This window comes from Chaetura pelagica, unplaced genomic scaffold (assembly GCF_000747805.2).
Source record: "Chaetura pelagica isolate M959 unplaced genomic scaffold, ChaPel_1.0 scaffold222, whole genome shotgun sequence".
NCBI lineage: Eukaryota > Metazoa > Chordata > Aves > Apodiformes > Apodidae > Chaetura > Chaetura pelagica.
In genome coordinates this window covers 3,151,948-3,166,561 of record NW_009952711.1, presented here as the reverse complement: position 1 = coordinate 3,166,561, position 14,614 = coordinate 3,151,948, and the positions used below count along the sequence as shown (strand labels likewise).

At 37.5% G+C, this 14,614-nt stretch overlaps 1 protein-coding gene across 1 annotated transcript in view; it reads right to left on the bottom strand.

Moving 5' to 3' along the window:
* The window catches only part of OTUD7A (OTU deubiquitinase 7A), an 82,682-nt gene that overhangs the window by 48,319 nt on the left and 19,749 nt on the right, over positions 1-14,614 (bottom strand). The window contains exons 4-5 of the mRNA XM_009994396.1: positions 10,515-10,518; positions 7,007-7,161 (exon numbers count right to left, since the gene is read on the bottom strand). Coding sequence (XP_009992698.1) covers positions 7,007-7,157 — 151 coding nt within the window. The 5' untranslated portion in view covers positions 7,158-7,161; positions 10,515-10,518. The remainder of the gene's footprint in view (positions 1-7,006; positions 7,162-10,514; positions 10,519-14,614) is intronic.

Below are 14,614 nucleotides of genomic sequence, written 5' to 3'. Positions count from 1 at the left end.
TTTTTTTATTTTATATTAATTTTTATATATATATGTGTGTGTGCGTATATATATATATATATAAAACCCCAAAACTTGACCCAAAAATCTGTTAAGATATTAAAGTCTACCATCAACTTCCTTCCCATGTAAGGAAGTCTGTTCATACAAACCAACTGCTAATAAAGCAATTCACAACTTCAGTTTAAATGCAATTACTTGTTCCTATTTACGATGTGGATTAACAAATATTAACAAGCATAAGATGAGGAACTCAAGACCAGATTTATTCCTTCTGAAAATCTCATATGCAAAATGCATAAAATCAGCCCATAGGTTTTAAAACAAGATTTGTTCTCAAAGGAAAATAATGTAGCAAGGACATTTTGTTAGCATTTGCCTCATTTTCCGCTAGAATGCAAAGTTACTCAAGGCTGAACAGGCAGCTGGAAAGGACTGTTTTGATCTCTGTGTAACAAGACATGGGTAGCAGCACCACTTCTCCTTCCCTTTGCCAAGCCTTCCACAAGAGAACTAAAAAAGGAACTGAGGGAGAGGGGAACAAGAGACTATTTTGGGAGAGTTAGCTTTGTACACTTAATCACATGACAGTACTGTAAAATTCCCTCTCCCTCTCCATTAATTACATGCTTTTCCTTAAATTCCACCAATACACACTGTTTTTTTGAGGACACGTCTACCTGCTGCATCTCTGTCCATTTTCCACAGGGTCAGACTCCTTTACTGCATATATTGCTTGACTTGAAAGCCAACCTCCTGACTTCTGAATTGATGATGAACTACATATTCCTCCAGTTAAGCACTATATAAAGCTGGAAATTAACAGTAAATACTTTTATACAACAGGGAAATATATCATTCAAATAAATAAAATACAAGTAAAAGGGCATTTTTAAACTTAAATATATTAATTTTATGCTTTTTGGATTATTTTTAAATGTTTTTCTTAATTTAAAAAAATATTATTATGCAATTAATATTATGTCTTTCCCCTATATTCAAGTGGGCGCTGCTTGCACACCTGCTACTTCCTGAAAACTAAGGTTTTTTCTAACTGATTTATCAGTAATCTCCAACTTCATCCACACCTACAGCCCTTGCACTGTAAACTACGTACAGCACAACTTGTTTCAAAGGTTAAACTATTTACTTCAAGGGTTTCCTTCTGCATTTGGCCACATGTTAAGTAGGTTATACTTAACAACTCAAGATTACTGCTGTTCTATGCATAGGAGACGGAACTCACCAACCTAGACTACCCAGAAGGAAAAGGGACATGCCCTCCTCATTCCTGGATATTGGGGAAGTTGGAGATCAAACTTAGCTGAAGAGAAATCAGTTCCCTACCATTCAGACCTATTTGTTTACGCTCAAGAATTTTCCCAAAGCTTAGTGAGACGAACTGGTCATTCCACTGATGTCAAGGTGCCATTAGGTCTGGCTGCTGTTAATATAGATGCACATGAAAAGATGACAATTGGAGAGTCTTGCAGCTCATTCCATGTTTCCCTGTGACACTAACCTAACACATCCTAATGTAATCCTGCGCAAAGCAGAGACACACATGCCTAACAGCATGGGCTGCTTTCCTAACTATTTTGCTGAGATTCTTGTTTCTTTCACCTGTGTCACATTTATTGTCAGACTGGTCTGCCTGGAGGTAAAATGAGTATCAAAAGCAGAGAGACCTGAAACAGTTGTATTGGTTACCTGTACAATCAAACAGCATCAGAAGCAGATCTCCAAGGTAGTGAAGACTGAGTAGAACAGATTACTTAATTCTGATGTGGATTTCTGCTACAACCTTAAACATGTAAGTGGACTCTAATAGAATATTCTGCTTTTCTGGAGTTATTTTAAAAAATGAGGCTCATCTAATGAAAACACAGAATGCTTCCATCTAACGGAAAAACTCCTTTACAACAGAAAATGAACTGTGTCCATCTATGCCCTTAACTGTGTTCTTTTTTCAAAGTATCTGATTGTCTTTCAACCATCTAGTTCCCTATAGCTAGCAAACTCCTCATGGAAGACCAGATAATAATATCAACAACCCTAACTTTCAGAATAGGGGGTCTTGGAATAACACACAGGGGAAAAGAATTGGTAATAATCTTGTCCTTGTGCACAAGATTCAATGTGAGATTTGAAAGCAATTTTAAGCAGTGTTTTTAAACTTAGGAAAAGATACAGAGGTTCACACTGTGCTCTTGGATATTGATAGTTCAAAATTAAGCCTTTGTCTTATGGAATTATGTGAAAGGTCATTAGAGTAAGATTTACAGTGATAGGAATGCTCTTGTTTTCAAGCAGATTGAGTGAATTAATCTGTGTTTTTTTCTGGAAGAGAGGCAAACTCCTACAGTCATCCCTCCTTCTGAAGTACACAGAGACACTGCCTCAGGACTGCAGCAGATGTTTTTGATACAAAATGATCTGCTTGCAGCATATCCAATTCCTGAACCATCCCAATGTGTAATGTCACATGCAGTTTCCATGTCCCCTGAGTGAAATGCTACTCAGAGAGACATGTAGCGTCACAGCCACTCTCTCCTGTCTATAATTTCCTGACATACCTGGTGCTCATATATTCTCCATAATCTGTGATTTTATTATCTGGTACAGTCAGCAAATAGCTTTTGGTGTTCTTTTATTTGCATAGGGACACACTCCTCCTTCTTTGGTTGACTCATAATTATTAACATAAAACCATCAAGATTTATGACATCTTAGATATGACATGAATTTGAGGACACTAATTTGTAGATGTGCAGGCTCTCAAAAGGTAATTCCTGTTGGGTGTTTACTTTAAAGTCTCTGCAAGATTAGAGAGGAAAGTGCAAATATCAACCACGTGTCCTCCCTGGAGTCCTAACCAAAAAGGATGAACATTGCAAAGTCTTGTAATCATATCCAAGCCAAAAGAACTGTGTTTCCTTATTTAATAATTCAGCTGTAATAGTAGCTAAGAATTCTCCCAGGGCTGGTAGAAAGCTGTTCTTTCAACTGAAAAGAAGGATGGAAGTAGTCTGGGTGGTCCAGGATAGCATCTGGACAAAGAATGCAAGGGCTGCTGAGAAGAGGAAGAAAAAGCCCTTCATTACAAGTAGTACAGAAAGGTAACAGAACAACAAGCAACCAAAAGTGTTCTTTGCACAAGACACTGCCAGCAACTAGCAGAGTGGACAGAGAGTACTGCAGCTTCTGATGGAAGACAGATTGTGATGTGGAGATAGATCATCTGCAGAATTCAGCCCAGAAATAGCTTGCTCAGCTATTGCTCAGGCATGCAGGCACAAGAAAAAAAATGTTAATAGTACAGAGATGGGTAAATGAGAGCCGCTGAACTGAGAGAGACAAAGATGCTGTTTGGGTTAGCTGTACAGAATCTCCACAAAAATATGTATCTCATTATGTCAGCTACCTTAGGTTCTCATCCCAGAAGTGGGTTTGCAGTTATTGGGATGTTCAAAAGCAAGAGGGGAAAAAAAGCTGGAAGCAGAAAGGGAAGAGTATTCACATTTTAAAGTTATAAAGACATTCTAAGATCTAATTAAACTGAGTTTCTTAGTATCCATAGCACATCAGAGTGGAATATACTTTGATTAGTCATATGACTGAATATATTTAATAGATGTATATGAGTAATAAGGTAAACAACTTTGTGCTATCAAAACCTCTGCTTGAAAATAATGCATAACCTATCCTTTACAATTATGCCAGTTATGTAACTGTAAATAACTCTAAGACTAACTTACTTTGCTATGCTTAATTATGTTTAGCACAAATTATGTACATTTACAAAACACATCCAGTCAAAAATAATCCGTTCTATTGAACAGTTGGGAAAAGGCCTTAGTTTTGAAATATTTATGTACAGTTTAATGGAAAAAAACCATCAACTCATCACTGAATCCCTTATAAAACACAGGTCTATAATATATTAGACTGTAGTCTCAAGTTCCAGAAGTTTTCTTTAGCAGGAGAAATAAATCTACCAAATTATCAGAATAAACTGTAATGGAAGGAAAGTTCTTTACCATACTCAAGAAAACTCAAGAGAACCTCAAGAGAATTCAAAGAGTAAGACAATGACTTACTGAAGTGTAGGTTTTCGTGCTGTTAAGTCCCCTCTGCCTCCACATACCTTTCCTTGTACTGCCTCCAAGTTCCTACAGCTGTATCACCTAAATAGCAAATAGCAAGTAACCTACAACTAACTTTTCAGATTCAATAGCTAATATTTGAAAAGCAGGAACAAAACAAACTGCTCATTCGACAAACACAAACTAAGCAATTTCTAATGCACTTTTATCCAGCAATGAATGGGTGACCAGACAGATACAAGGCTTTTCTGAACAAAGACAAAGCCATGTCATGAAAACAAAATTAGTTTCTCAGGCACAACTAAGAAAACCCCATTTTTAATTTGATGCAGCTTTAAAAGCCTGCATTCACGTCCATTTTCAGACATGCATTGAAATAATGCCCTTAAGATTGTAAGTCTGTGAAACCTGAACTCCTTAACAGTAAAGCAACTGCACAGAATTCAAGAATTGGTAATTTCAAAACATCAAACTGAGCACAGACTTGACCACAAGCTCCCTGTGCAAGACCAAAGGAGACTTGGCCAAAGATACAAAAAAAAGCATGTGCAATGTAATCGCAAAAAGACAGTCTTTTCACTAGGAAGGTAAATAGAAAAATAGACAAAACATTTCTTATTTGAAATTATAGAAAAAATACAGGGACAGAAAGTGAAACTTGGGATATCAACATGTTTGGCTTATAAAAATTAGACAGAAAAGCAATTGATTTATTTCTTTTAGAATACTAATAGCTGGCAAAAAGAGCAAGACAAATAAATTAGATGCATGTCTGTCCATATATTTTTAATACCTCTTTATACCTTCATTTCAAATAATGAATGGACACTTGGAGGAAGACAGGCACAAGCAGAGCAAGCAGAATGTTTTAGTGAGACAGGCAGCTCTGCTCACTACCGAGTTCAACAGCAAAAAACTGCAGGGATTTTACCAGCAGGACAGGCAGAGTATGGAAGCACCAACAGAGCCAATATTTAGGACAGTTTCTGGAAATGTGCAAACCTATGTGCAATCTCTATGCAATGTATAGATCTTCTAGCTGTTTGTGCAACAGTCAGTGTGTATTTTGCTTGTCCATTTGCTGTGGAGAGAACAGCACATACTGTGCACAACACTGTTCTGATGCATCAAGGACAACCAAAGCAAAACATATATACTACATTAGTTGGATAAGGAAGCAGAAACTGATTTCCTTGACTGCCTACAAAATAGTGGAAATCACGAAATCTCCCTCAAAAGATGAGCAAAGGAACCACTATGAGAAGTGGCTCTCAAAAAGATGTGTACACCACATATGAACATTCCATCTGAGCAAGTTACAAAAGCAGAATCTATGAGCAGACCAGAAAGAGAGAAGGGCTATGGGACCCTAGAAAAATTGACCAGCACTTGTGATTACACAGGAATACAAGTGTATATAAGCAAGCTTTTTTGGCTCAAAATTCTCAATTACAGTAATTTTGGGGCTATGAGCTACAACCAAATATTGACATTTCTCAAAATTTTTCAGGCACATTGTTTTCAAATTTTGAACTGAAAATATTATACAGATGTCATCATTCCAAGACCAGGTGCAAATAAATAAAATCCTGTGTAGCAGTAACTAATTTGAGCTAGATGCATGCGTATGGTAGCCTGTTCAGAGTAATTTAATTGCTTATTTCTTTGTTAATACGTATGATGTCAATTTATTAATCTGCAGAAATGAGAAGTGTCACACAGAAAAATACTATTCTATATATATTTGGAAGCATTATCCAAAAGTGTAGCAAGGAAAACCAGGTAACTCTTCTGAACCACCTCCGATATGTAGGAATAGTTGTTCAAATTTTAGCAATGCTCTATCAGCACAATATCTGACAATCTGTCCTGATACTGCTGAGAAAAAACTTCTGTTTTTTTCAAAAAGACCAACAGACCAAGAGAGACTCTATGCTAGAGTGATGAGTTGATCAAGTAAGACAAATTCTGTCTCTTAAATATAGCAAGCCAATGCTGATAATGATAGCTAGGTATTCTAAGGTTTTATCACATGGAAAACAGATGACTTGGAAATGCTACAAAATTGTGCACACCTCTGTGTTAATAATTTAACAATCCTTATTATTGAATAGCCTGGAGTAAAAATATAACTTAGAGCAAAATTTAAAGCTTTCAACATACATATGATAAACTAAAATTTTTCTTTCAAAAAGGAGATCTATACCCTGATGTACTTTTAAGTCTGCAATGGCTGTTCAGTAGTTACTTTGAGTTAATAAATAACCTCTTAAAGCATATTAAAACAACTGAAAACTTTCTGAGAAGTTCAGTGTATCAAACCCACAGACTTGCCTTCCAATATAGCCAACACGCCTTTAGCCTCTTAAGCTGATAAATTTAAAACAACTAGAGTACAATAGAAAGACCCAGTTACTTTTCAGATATGTCTTCTTACATGTTTTCCACCTAGCCATTTGACTCTCATACCACAAAGTCCACGTATGTGTATTAATCACTGGGGCCCAAAAACATCTCTGTCTTCCTCATCACTTTACAGTAAGTCACTTTGAGACTAAACTTAGCTGCTTTGCACAGTATGTTGAAAAATTCACTACTTTCAGACAGCTGAAAATTACAGAATTCAGCTCAAGCCCCCTCCCCTGTCTCCCTGACACATATACTTTTAAGGCATGATGGTTAATAATGACAAATACAGCAACCTAACTGAGAACTTATTAAGGCTTTTGCTGAAAACACCTACATGAGTATAATCTATGGTCAGATTATATCAGGAATTGACTTATTAGTCAAAATACTAAGAAATGCCTGTTCCCATAGAACAGAGTTCTCTTTTTATGACTGGTTCTTGCTTTAGGGAAGCAGTGAACATCGGAAATACTTGTGTCGTGAAAGCTCACCTTCCAGTAAGTCTCTTGCCAGACCTGGCTCTGCCCCTGTGGACCGAACAAAGTCTGACAGGACTGCATCCATATCAAGAGTCATGTGCTCATTCAGAGAAGCTGCCAGATATGCAGCAGCAGCAGGGCTCACTGGTTGGCTAGAAGGCATCCATCTGCCAAGGAGAAAAAGAAACAGGATTTTAGAATATACTCCAAAATGGAAACAACATTTTTTTCTCTCTTCCCCAAACTAGACTATTTAAAATGATAAAATATTCAATTTACAGTATTAAAATAAACAACATTTGTTATCCATCTCTGCCTTAGCCTAGAAACTGTTGATCTCTCGCACTGGATGGTTTTCTCTTTCTTAATATTTCCTATTTTTCTTGATTTTTCTTATGTGCAGCTTGTAAATAATACTGCAACCTGAAGAATCCAATGCAGCTAAACACAGGCACTTTTCACTCAAAGCACAACCATCGTATCACTGTCACTGCTCAGCCTGTGTCTACCTAGAGGTAGACTATGCTGTCTACCTGGAGGGGTGTCCAATACACTTGGAACTGACTGCCTCAGGGATGGAAGTACAGCATTACCATCTCCATGGATAGACACAGATAACACAGGAAAAGGGTGAAGACCCCAAACACCCACAGTATATCAAAATCATCAACATGTGGGGCAACACAGCGAAAAGAAGTGTTTGAGAAAGAGAAAGAATAATTCAAATCCTCCTGAGTGCCACTTTTCCTATAAAACCAAGCAATGTCAGAGAACCTACACAAGAGATCCAGTTTTGGAGAAAAAAAATTACAAGATGGCCATTCTATCTCAATGGAAGTGATCAATCACATAACAGCCATATTCTCACCAGTTAACAATACTGTAGCTACTGTACAGTGTTTTCTGCATTTTTAAACAGTCTGTGGGGAGCAATCTTATTCCTGGGGGCATAAATCTAGGGACCTGGTAAGAAACTGAACATGTTTTGCCTTATTATGTCACATTATGTCAAACATATATATATATATATCTAGCAGGGGAGTTTTTCTTGCCAAATCCATGGCTAACAAAAATACATCTGCCCTACTGCATTTTGTACCTACTTTTTTGTTCCTGCAAAGTGAAACCAAACCTTCTAGGCAATATTCCCTATAAGTATCAAATAAAAATTAAAGCAGGCACTTCAAGAGGAAGATGGTGCTAGACAATCTATTAAAGCATCTGGCATTCAAAACACAGTTACGCTAAAGGTATCTCTGTACTCCTACCCTGCCTGCACCGCTGCAGAAGCAGTGCAAAGCAAAGCAAACAGGATGAAGTTAAATGATACACAACATAATCAAGTGTGTATGTTTTACTTTCATGCTTGTTATTCATCATTGGTCAAATTTTACCTTTGAACATTAATTAGATTTTTCCTGTTAATTCCTCCTCACAGGTTCAGTTGCCACTTTACCATGTGCCAAGGGGAATCACTAGTACAGAGATTTCCTAATTGCACTGGAATAATGATATTGGTTGGCTCTCACTTGTACCACAGCTACAGAGAAATAAACTGTGGAAGAAACTGGAAACCAGTTGATTTCACTGTTCCCCAAATGAAACTCAGCCCTTTCCTACTGCCTGTGCAATCACCTGCCCATATTTAACCTTAAAAATGGAGTGCCTTTGCTTTTTTAGAAATTGCCTCTTCTTGGAAGTACATATGCCAGGTAGAGTACAAACGTCATTTGCCTTCTGCCCCATGAGGTGAGGGTCCTGCTCAGTCTCATACCATGAGGACTGCCTGCAAAACCCAGCTTGCTCCAACATATTGAAAGTGTGTGGGACGTGGTAACACAATTACATGTTTTTCAGTATCAAAACAGGTAACATTATTCCTAACCCTACCCACTTCAGTTTTCTGGCCCCTACACTGTACCTTTGTATGTTTTATACCACTTCTACATGTATGCTTTGATACTGTTTATACAACTATATAATCATTAGGATAGCATTAGGATAGCAGTGGATGTCTATTCAGCCCTGCTGAGACTCATCTGGAGTGTTGTGTCCATTTCTGGCTCCCCAACACAGGAAAGACACAGTCATACTGGAGCAAGTCCACTGAAAGACCACAGAGTGGGACACCACTGGGTAAGAGGAACATTTCTAAGAAGTAACATAACGAAGATGTAGTAACAAAATGAAAGCCAGAAATAAGGAGGAGGCTGGTTAAAAGGAAAGTGGACACTTCTGGAAGAGAATTACTCCTGTGAATTATGGTCAAATTTGGCAGCTAAGATTTGTTGCAACTGGAGCTTCTCCTCTGTTTCAATGCAAATGCAAGACACAAATGCTACTTTCATTTTATTAAAAAGCTCAACAACTCATACATAGATCCACTGTACCAAACAGCACTAACATCCATACAAAGAGATAATGATAAACCTAAGACAAATTCTTTAGTTCATAGAAGAAAGAATGAAATAAATCATAAGCAGCAGGATGGTAACATATGGATCAAGCTAAAAGAAGCTGCCACAGGTGAACACTACAGAGCATTAGTGAATTTCAGGTAACAAAAGGGACAAAGCAGTATAATAACTGCTAATTAAAAATGCACCAGCTGGGAGACCCAGTACAGTCACTATGTGTGGGGTCTAGACTGCTCAGAAATTGGGAAAAGTGAAGTGCGTATCAGTCTGAAGGAGTAGATTCATGAATTGCCTCGGTATGAGTTTTATTTCAGTATTTTCACCATTAGTATTGAAAAGACATCCTTGTAAAAGCAGAAGATCCATCTCTTTCTGCATTTCTGACATCACCCATCACCTCACAAGTGCCTCTTGATTATCAGAGCCCATACACTAACCATGTGAATAGACACCTTTCATTCTTAAATCATCCCAGCAAAGGTTCTGTAAGCTATGAAGAGACTTTCTACAGAAGAGGTTCTTTCTGGCAATGCAGAAAGTTCTCTTTCTATATATAAAAATTGGTAATATGTTTTCACTGACAGCTAGTAAAAACACAGTTCACATGCAACAGAGATAAGGCTAGCTGTTGTTTTACTGAAAAACAAGACAAACCAGGACAAATACTATCCAGTTTCCACTACATAATGATAAAATAGCTACACAGGTAGGAAACACCTGCCTTGTGTCGAGCACCAAGGCAGCACACCCAATCTAGACCTTCCAAATCCACGACAGAGTGAGTAAAAAGTTTTCTATTCCAATGCTCCCTCTATTCTTGTGCACTGTGCCAGGTAATTCTCTAGGCTCTAGGTCCTGCTACTGGGCTTAGAACATCTGCACAAAAATATCCATGCTAATTAATTCTTCCTGTTACTCATCAGGCCTAAATTAACAGCATGACATAGATTATGTTTATTCAGACAGATGTGTCTGAAAAGATAGAGGAATCAATGATGAAACATTAATGAATACTAAAAATGAAAAAAACCAGAACAAATCCACCACTGAATACCTGATTCCCTAAGTTGGAGTAATTCAAAATTAAGTAAGATCTATAGGACTGTGCTGACTGGAGATGGACTTCTGCAGTTTCCATGTAAACTCCAACAGTTCTAAATTAAGCCCATCCAATGCTGTAAGAGACAACTAAAATCTCTGCTACACATGCAACTAAGGAGCAATTTGCTGTGAAAACTCATGCCTCATGATAAGGTCTCATGAAGTCCCTGAAACATTATAATCTGAATGTGGTGCTTACCAAACCCACAAATATTAACAGCTTTAGTAAAAAACAAAACCCAAACACCCCTCTAAACCAAACCCCTCCCACCCAGCCCCAAAAAGCCCTCTCCAAAACTTCACTAGGTTTCCTGCTACTTGGCTAACAGTAACTGCTAACCATGTCATAACAATTTTCTTTTTTTCAGGCAGCAAACATCACCTCTCTACCCCATTTTGTAGTAATCATTTTTACAGGTGGCAAGTGTACTAACTCCCCTTCATGAAAAGCCTTTACAAAAGGCTCTAACTTTCAGAACGCTCTGCACTCTGAAAGCAAGGAACAGAGTTGGTAGGATTCTTCCTGTCTGCATTTGAACTAGCTGTCTGCTATTTGAACTATCATTTCCTTAAAGGGAGTTTTTTCTCAGCTCTTTAGAATTTAGAGGGGAAGAAAAAAAACAATCCCTAACAAACCAAAACACAACAACAAAAAGTCATTTAAAAAAATATTATATTTGCCAGAAAAACACCATTAGCTGTGAAAACCCACCCAGATAGAATAGTAAAAACTACTAAGCAAGAAAATAAACTGTAAAGAAGGAGGCAGTGACTCAGAAGCCAGATGGCTACCAGATTTACTGATCTCACCAGATGAAGATAGTCTCTCCTCACCTACAAAACCTCCAACCACCAGCTTTCCTCCAGGTGGCTAGTCAGAGCCCTGACACAGCTTACACTATAAGTAGTCACACTTGGAGGAGATCTACCACAATCATCCACATTATACCCACCTGTCAACAAGCTCCACTCCTTTTGCAGCAGACACCCATATATATTTGCAGGTTGTTGGTTTTTTTAAATGTGGCACTATACACAAATAGCACTTTAAACTGAATGTAAACATCTTGGCCTCAAAACACAATGAAGACCTTAGTTTTCATTCACTTTCTAACCAAATTTATTCTATAAATACTTTGTATTGAAACAATGCAAAATATAAGAGGCAGTACAAGAGAATAATTTGTTGCACATTGTAAGAAAAAGCATTTTTAAAGAACAAGCATTGATTGCTTCTAAATATTAAGATGCAATACAACTTGAAATCAGTTTAATACAATTCAGTTATACTTGACCTTTTCTTCTCCTTTAAGTAGCTCTTCCTAAAACTGAGCCACACTTGGAAGTAACCAGTCTAAATTTGACATCTTCAAAATGAAATAGCTTCCTCCAGTTAAACAACTTAAGACATTTCTTTCCAAACAGATGGAAAGAGATGCATAGGGCCAACTAATGAAGCAAGAGCAAGTATGTTAAAACAAATCCCATGCCTTCAGAATACAAGTAGCTAACAGAACAGAAGTGAGGAACAGAAAGAAAACACTACACAAACAATGCACAGTGGACAAGCCCTGAGGAGCACGTAATGATTAAAGTGCAACTAAGATTTTTCACTTTTATGATTTTCAAAGAAAGGATGAAATAAGCACCATCAATAACATACCCAGTCTCAGTGCTCTGGGAAGCCAGTGGAAAGGCACTGATTGTATTAAATCAGTTCCCCCTTAACTTTTTTAACTTCCCTGCAGTATGGCAAGGCTGAATACCTGTTCCTGATTCCTCTCAGCTGGTTTGGCAATATGCAGGCTAAGTGCAGAGCCCTCTTGTGTTCAATGCTCATGCTGCTTGCATTTTTGGTTGTGAAGGCAGCAAGACCCTGTCTGTGCACAGCTCCAGACTTTGAAAGTAATTCTTTCTGACATGTCATATTTGATGGAGAACATCTAAAATCTTGACAATATCACGAAATTGAACCAATCCACCAAGTAAGACTGTCTCTTTCTAGCAAAACATTTAATTTTTTTGAGCTCAGGCTGTGCGATTTTTCATTCTTTTCTGCATGCAAAATATATTCACTTACAGCTTCATAAGGGCTTTAATTTTTTCATTAACCCAGGCAGTTTTCATTTGGTTCTTACATCTCTAAAGCTGCTCCACTCTTCATTAGTTAACACTTTGTCAAATGTTCATACATAAGATAAAAACTATTAAGGTAAAAACTGTAATTAAATAATCAAATCCATTAGAGACGATTTGTTTAGGAGGGGAACATCAGGTTTAAGGAAACTAGTAGTTCATGTAGGCACCCAGCTTTTCAGATTGCCTCATAGGAACACCATATATATGGGAGTGTGGTATCTTCTGGGTTTCAGCTGCTGCTCCAGAAGTGTATGTGTCTGCATCATATTTTCTTGTCTGATATGGCTATCCCATCAGAAATTCCAGTTTGACTATAAATGAGTGGACACAAAGCAGCCTTTCCACACAATGCATAAAGCTGTTAAAGTCAAAACACCCTCAGGACAGATCTCAAATCATAGCACATTTAATAATTGAAGTTGAGTAGATACTTACACTCAAACTTCCGTAATACAGAATTTTAATGGCCAAGTATTTTACACTTGGCCTCACTCAAGTATTCTACTTTGTCTTGTTGTTTGGGTTTTTTTATGAATGGGATACAGTCAAATCAAAGATTACTTTGCCAGCTTCGAACCGGTTTTGTTTTAAAGACTTTTATCTTCAAATAGTTCCCAGTTTTAGCTGCCAAGAATATAAAGATGAAAGCCAGTTTTTAACCTCACAGTCAGAAGAACATCTCCAATAAAACTACATGTATATTATGCACTTCTACCAGAGATGAAGAGGACATAAATTTTGCAATCTGTTTAGTATAAATAAGCCCATGCTGCTCATAGAACTCAGATGAAAGAAATAAAATAATACTCAGGAAACATATCTGCACAAAGTGTGCCATTTACACTATTATACACTTCACCAAAACGCTCCTTATAGCCTCTGTATTGAGCTGGGAAGACCAGCTACAAAGTCATACAAGCAGTTTTAATCTGTCACCATTAAGATTAGCTGCACCTGACTGAGTTCTACACCAGAATGGCAGATCACTCCATTAAGAGCCACTGCATAGTTATATTAACGAAGGGACATGTGGTCACAATTTCTCTGCAATAATAATCACTCTGTTCTGCAATATCTGTAAAAAAAATGTTTTCAAAAGTGGCTGGATGAATAAGATCTTGGCAGCAGATATAGTTACAGTAATGAATTAAATAGCATTAGTTGAAGCTGCCAAAGTTATGATAACTACCTAAAAAAGGAAATATGTAGTAGACCTGATGGCAAAAGTGGGGTATTTATATGTTAATTGTAAAATTAACATATAAAGAAGAGCAATGAGGAAGAAAAACAAAAGCTCCAATCAGGCATTATTGCTAAGGTTTTGTCTACATAATGGAACTCAGGAAAATTAACACAAATCAATTTAAATGTATTTGTCCATGTCCATTAAATTCCTTTGGAAACTCTTTCATCTGGGAATAAAATGTGGCCTTAATTTGGTTTGGCTCATCTTCTCCTCAAAGTGAATTAAACTAAATTCACTGGAGGCCACTTTAATTATGAATGGGAGAGTGCACACAGACTTGGTGGGATCTAGGCTGACCTCTTTAAATTCCTACATTTAGTTGGCTTGCACCAACTTTCCTAAGTATCTTGTGTAGATAAAGCCCTGAACAGATACATGAGAGACAGAGGTGAAAAAAACAGAGAATGAGAGAAGCTATGCTGAAGAATCCTCAGTCAACACACTAAACCTCCATGGGAACCAGCAGAGAAGAGCTATTAACCAAGAGAAGAGAATTGTTCAACTATTTTAAGTTCAATTCTAGGAAGAATATTGCCAAAGTTCTGACACTAACTGGGAAGTATTTTTAAAGCACACTTGTGAAGGACCAGGTATTTCCTTACACGAACATGAAATGTCCTTTGAGTCAGCCGACAAAACTGACTTAAAACGGTGTCTCCACACTGCGCTGAACCCCCTCTGTGTGTATGGGGGGGGGAGCAGCTGCTGCAGGGGAGG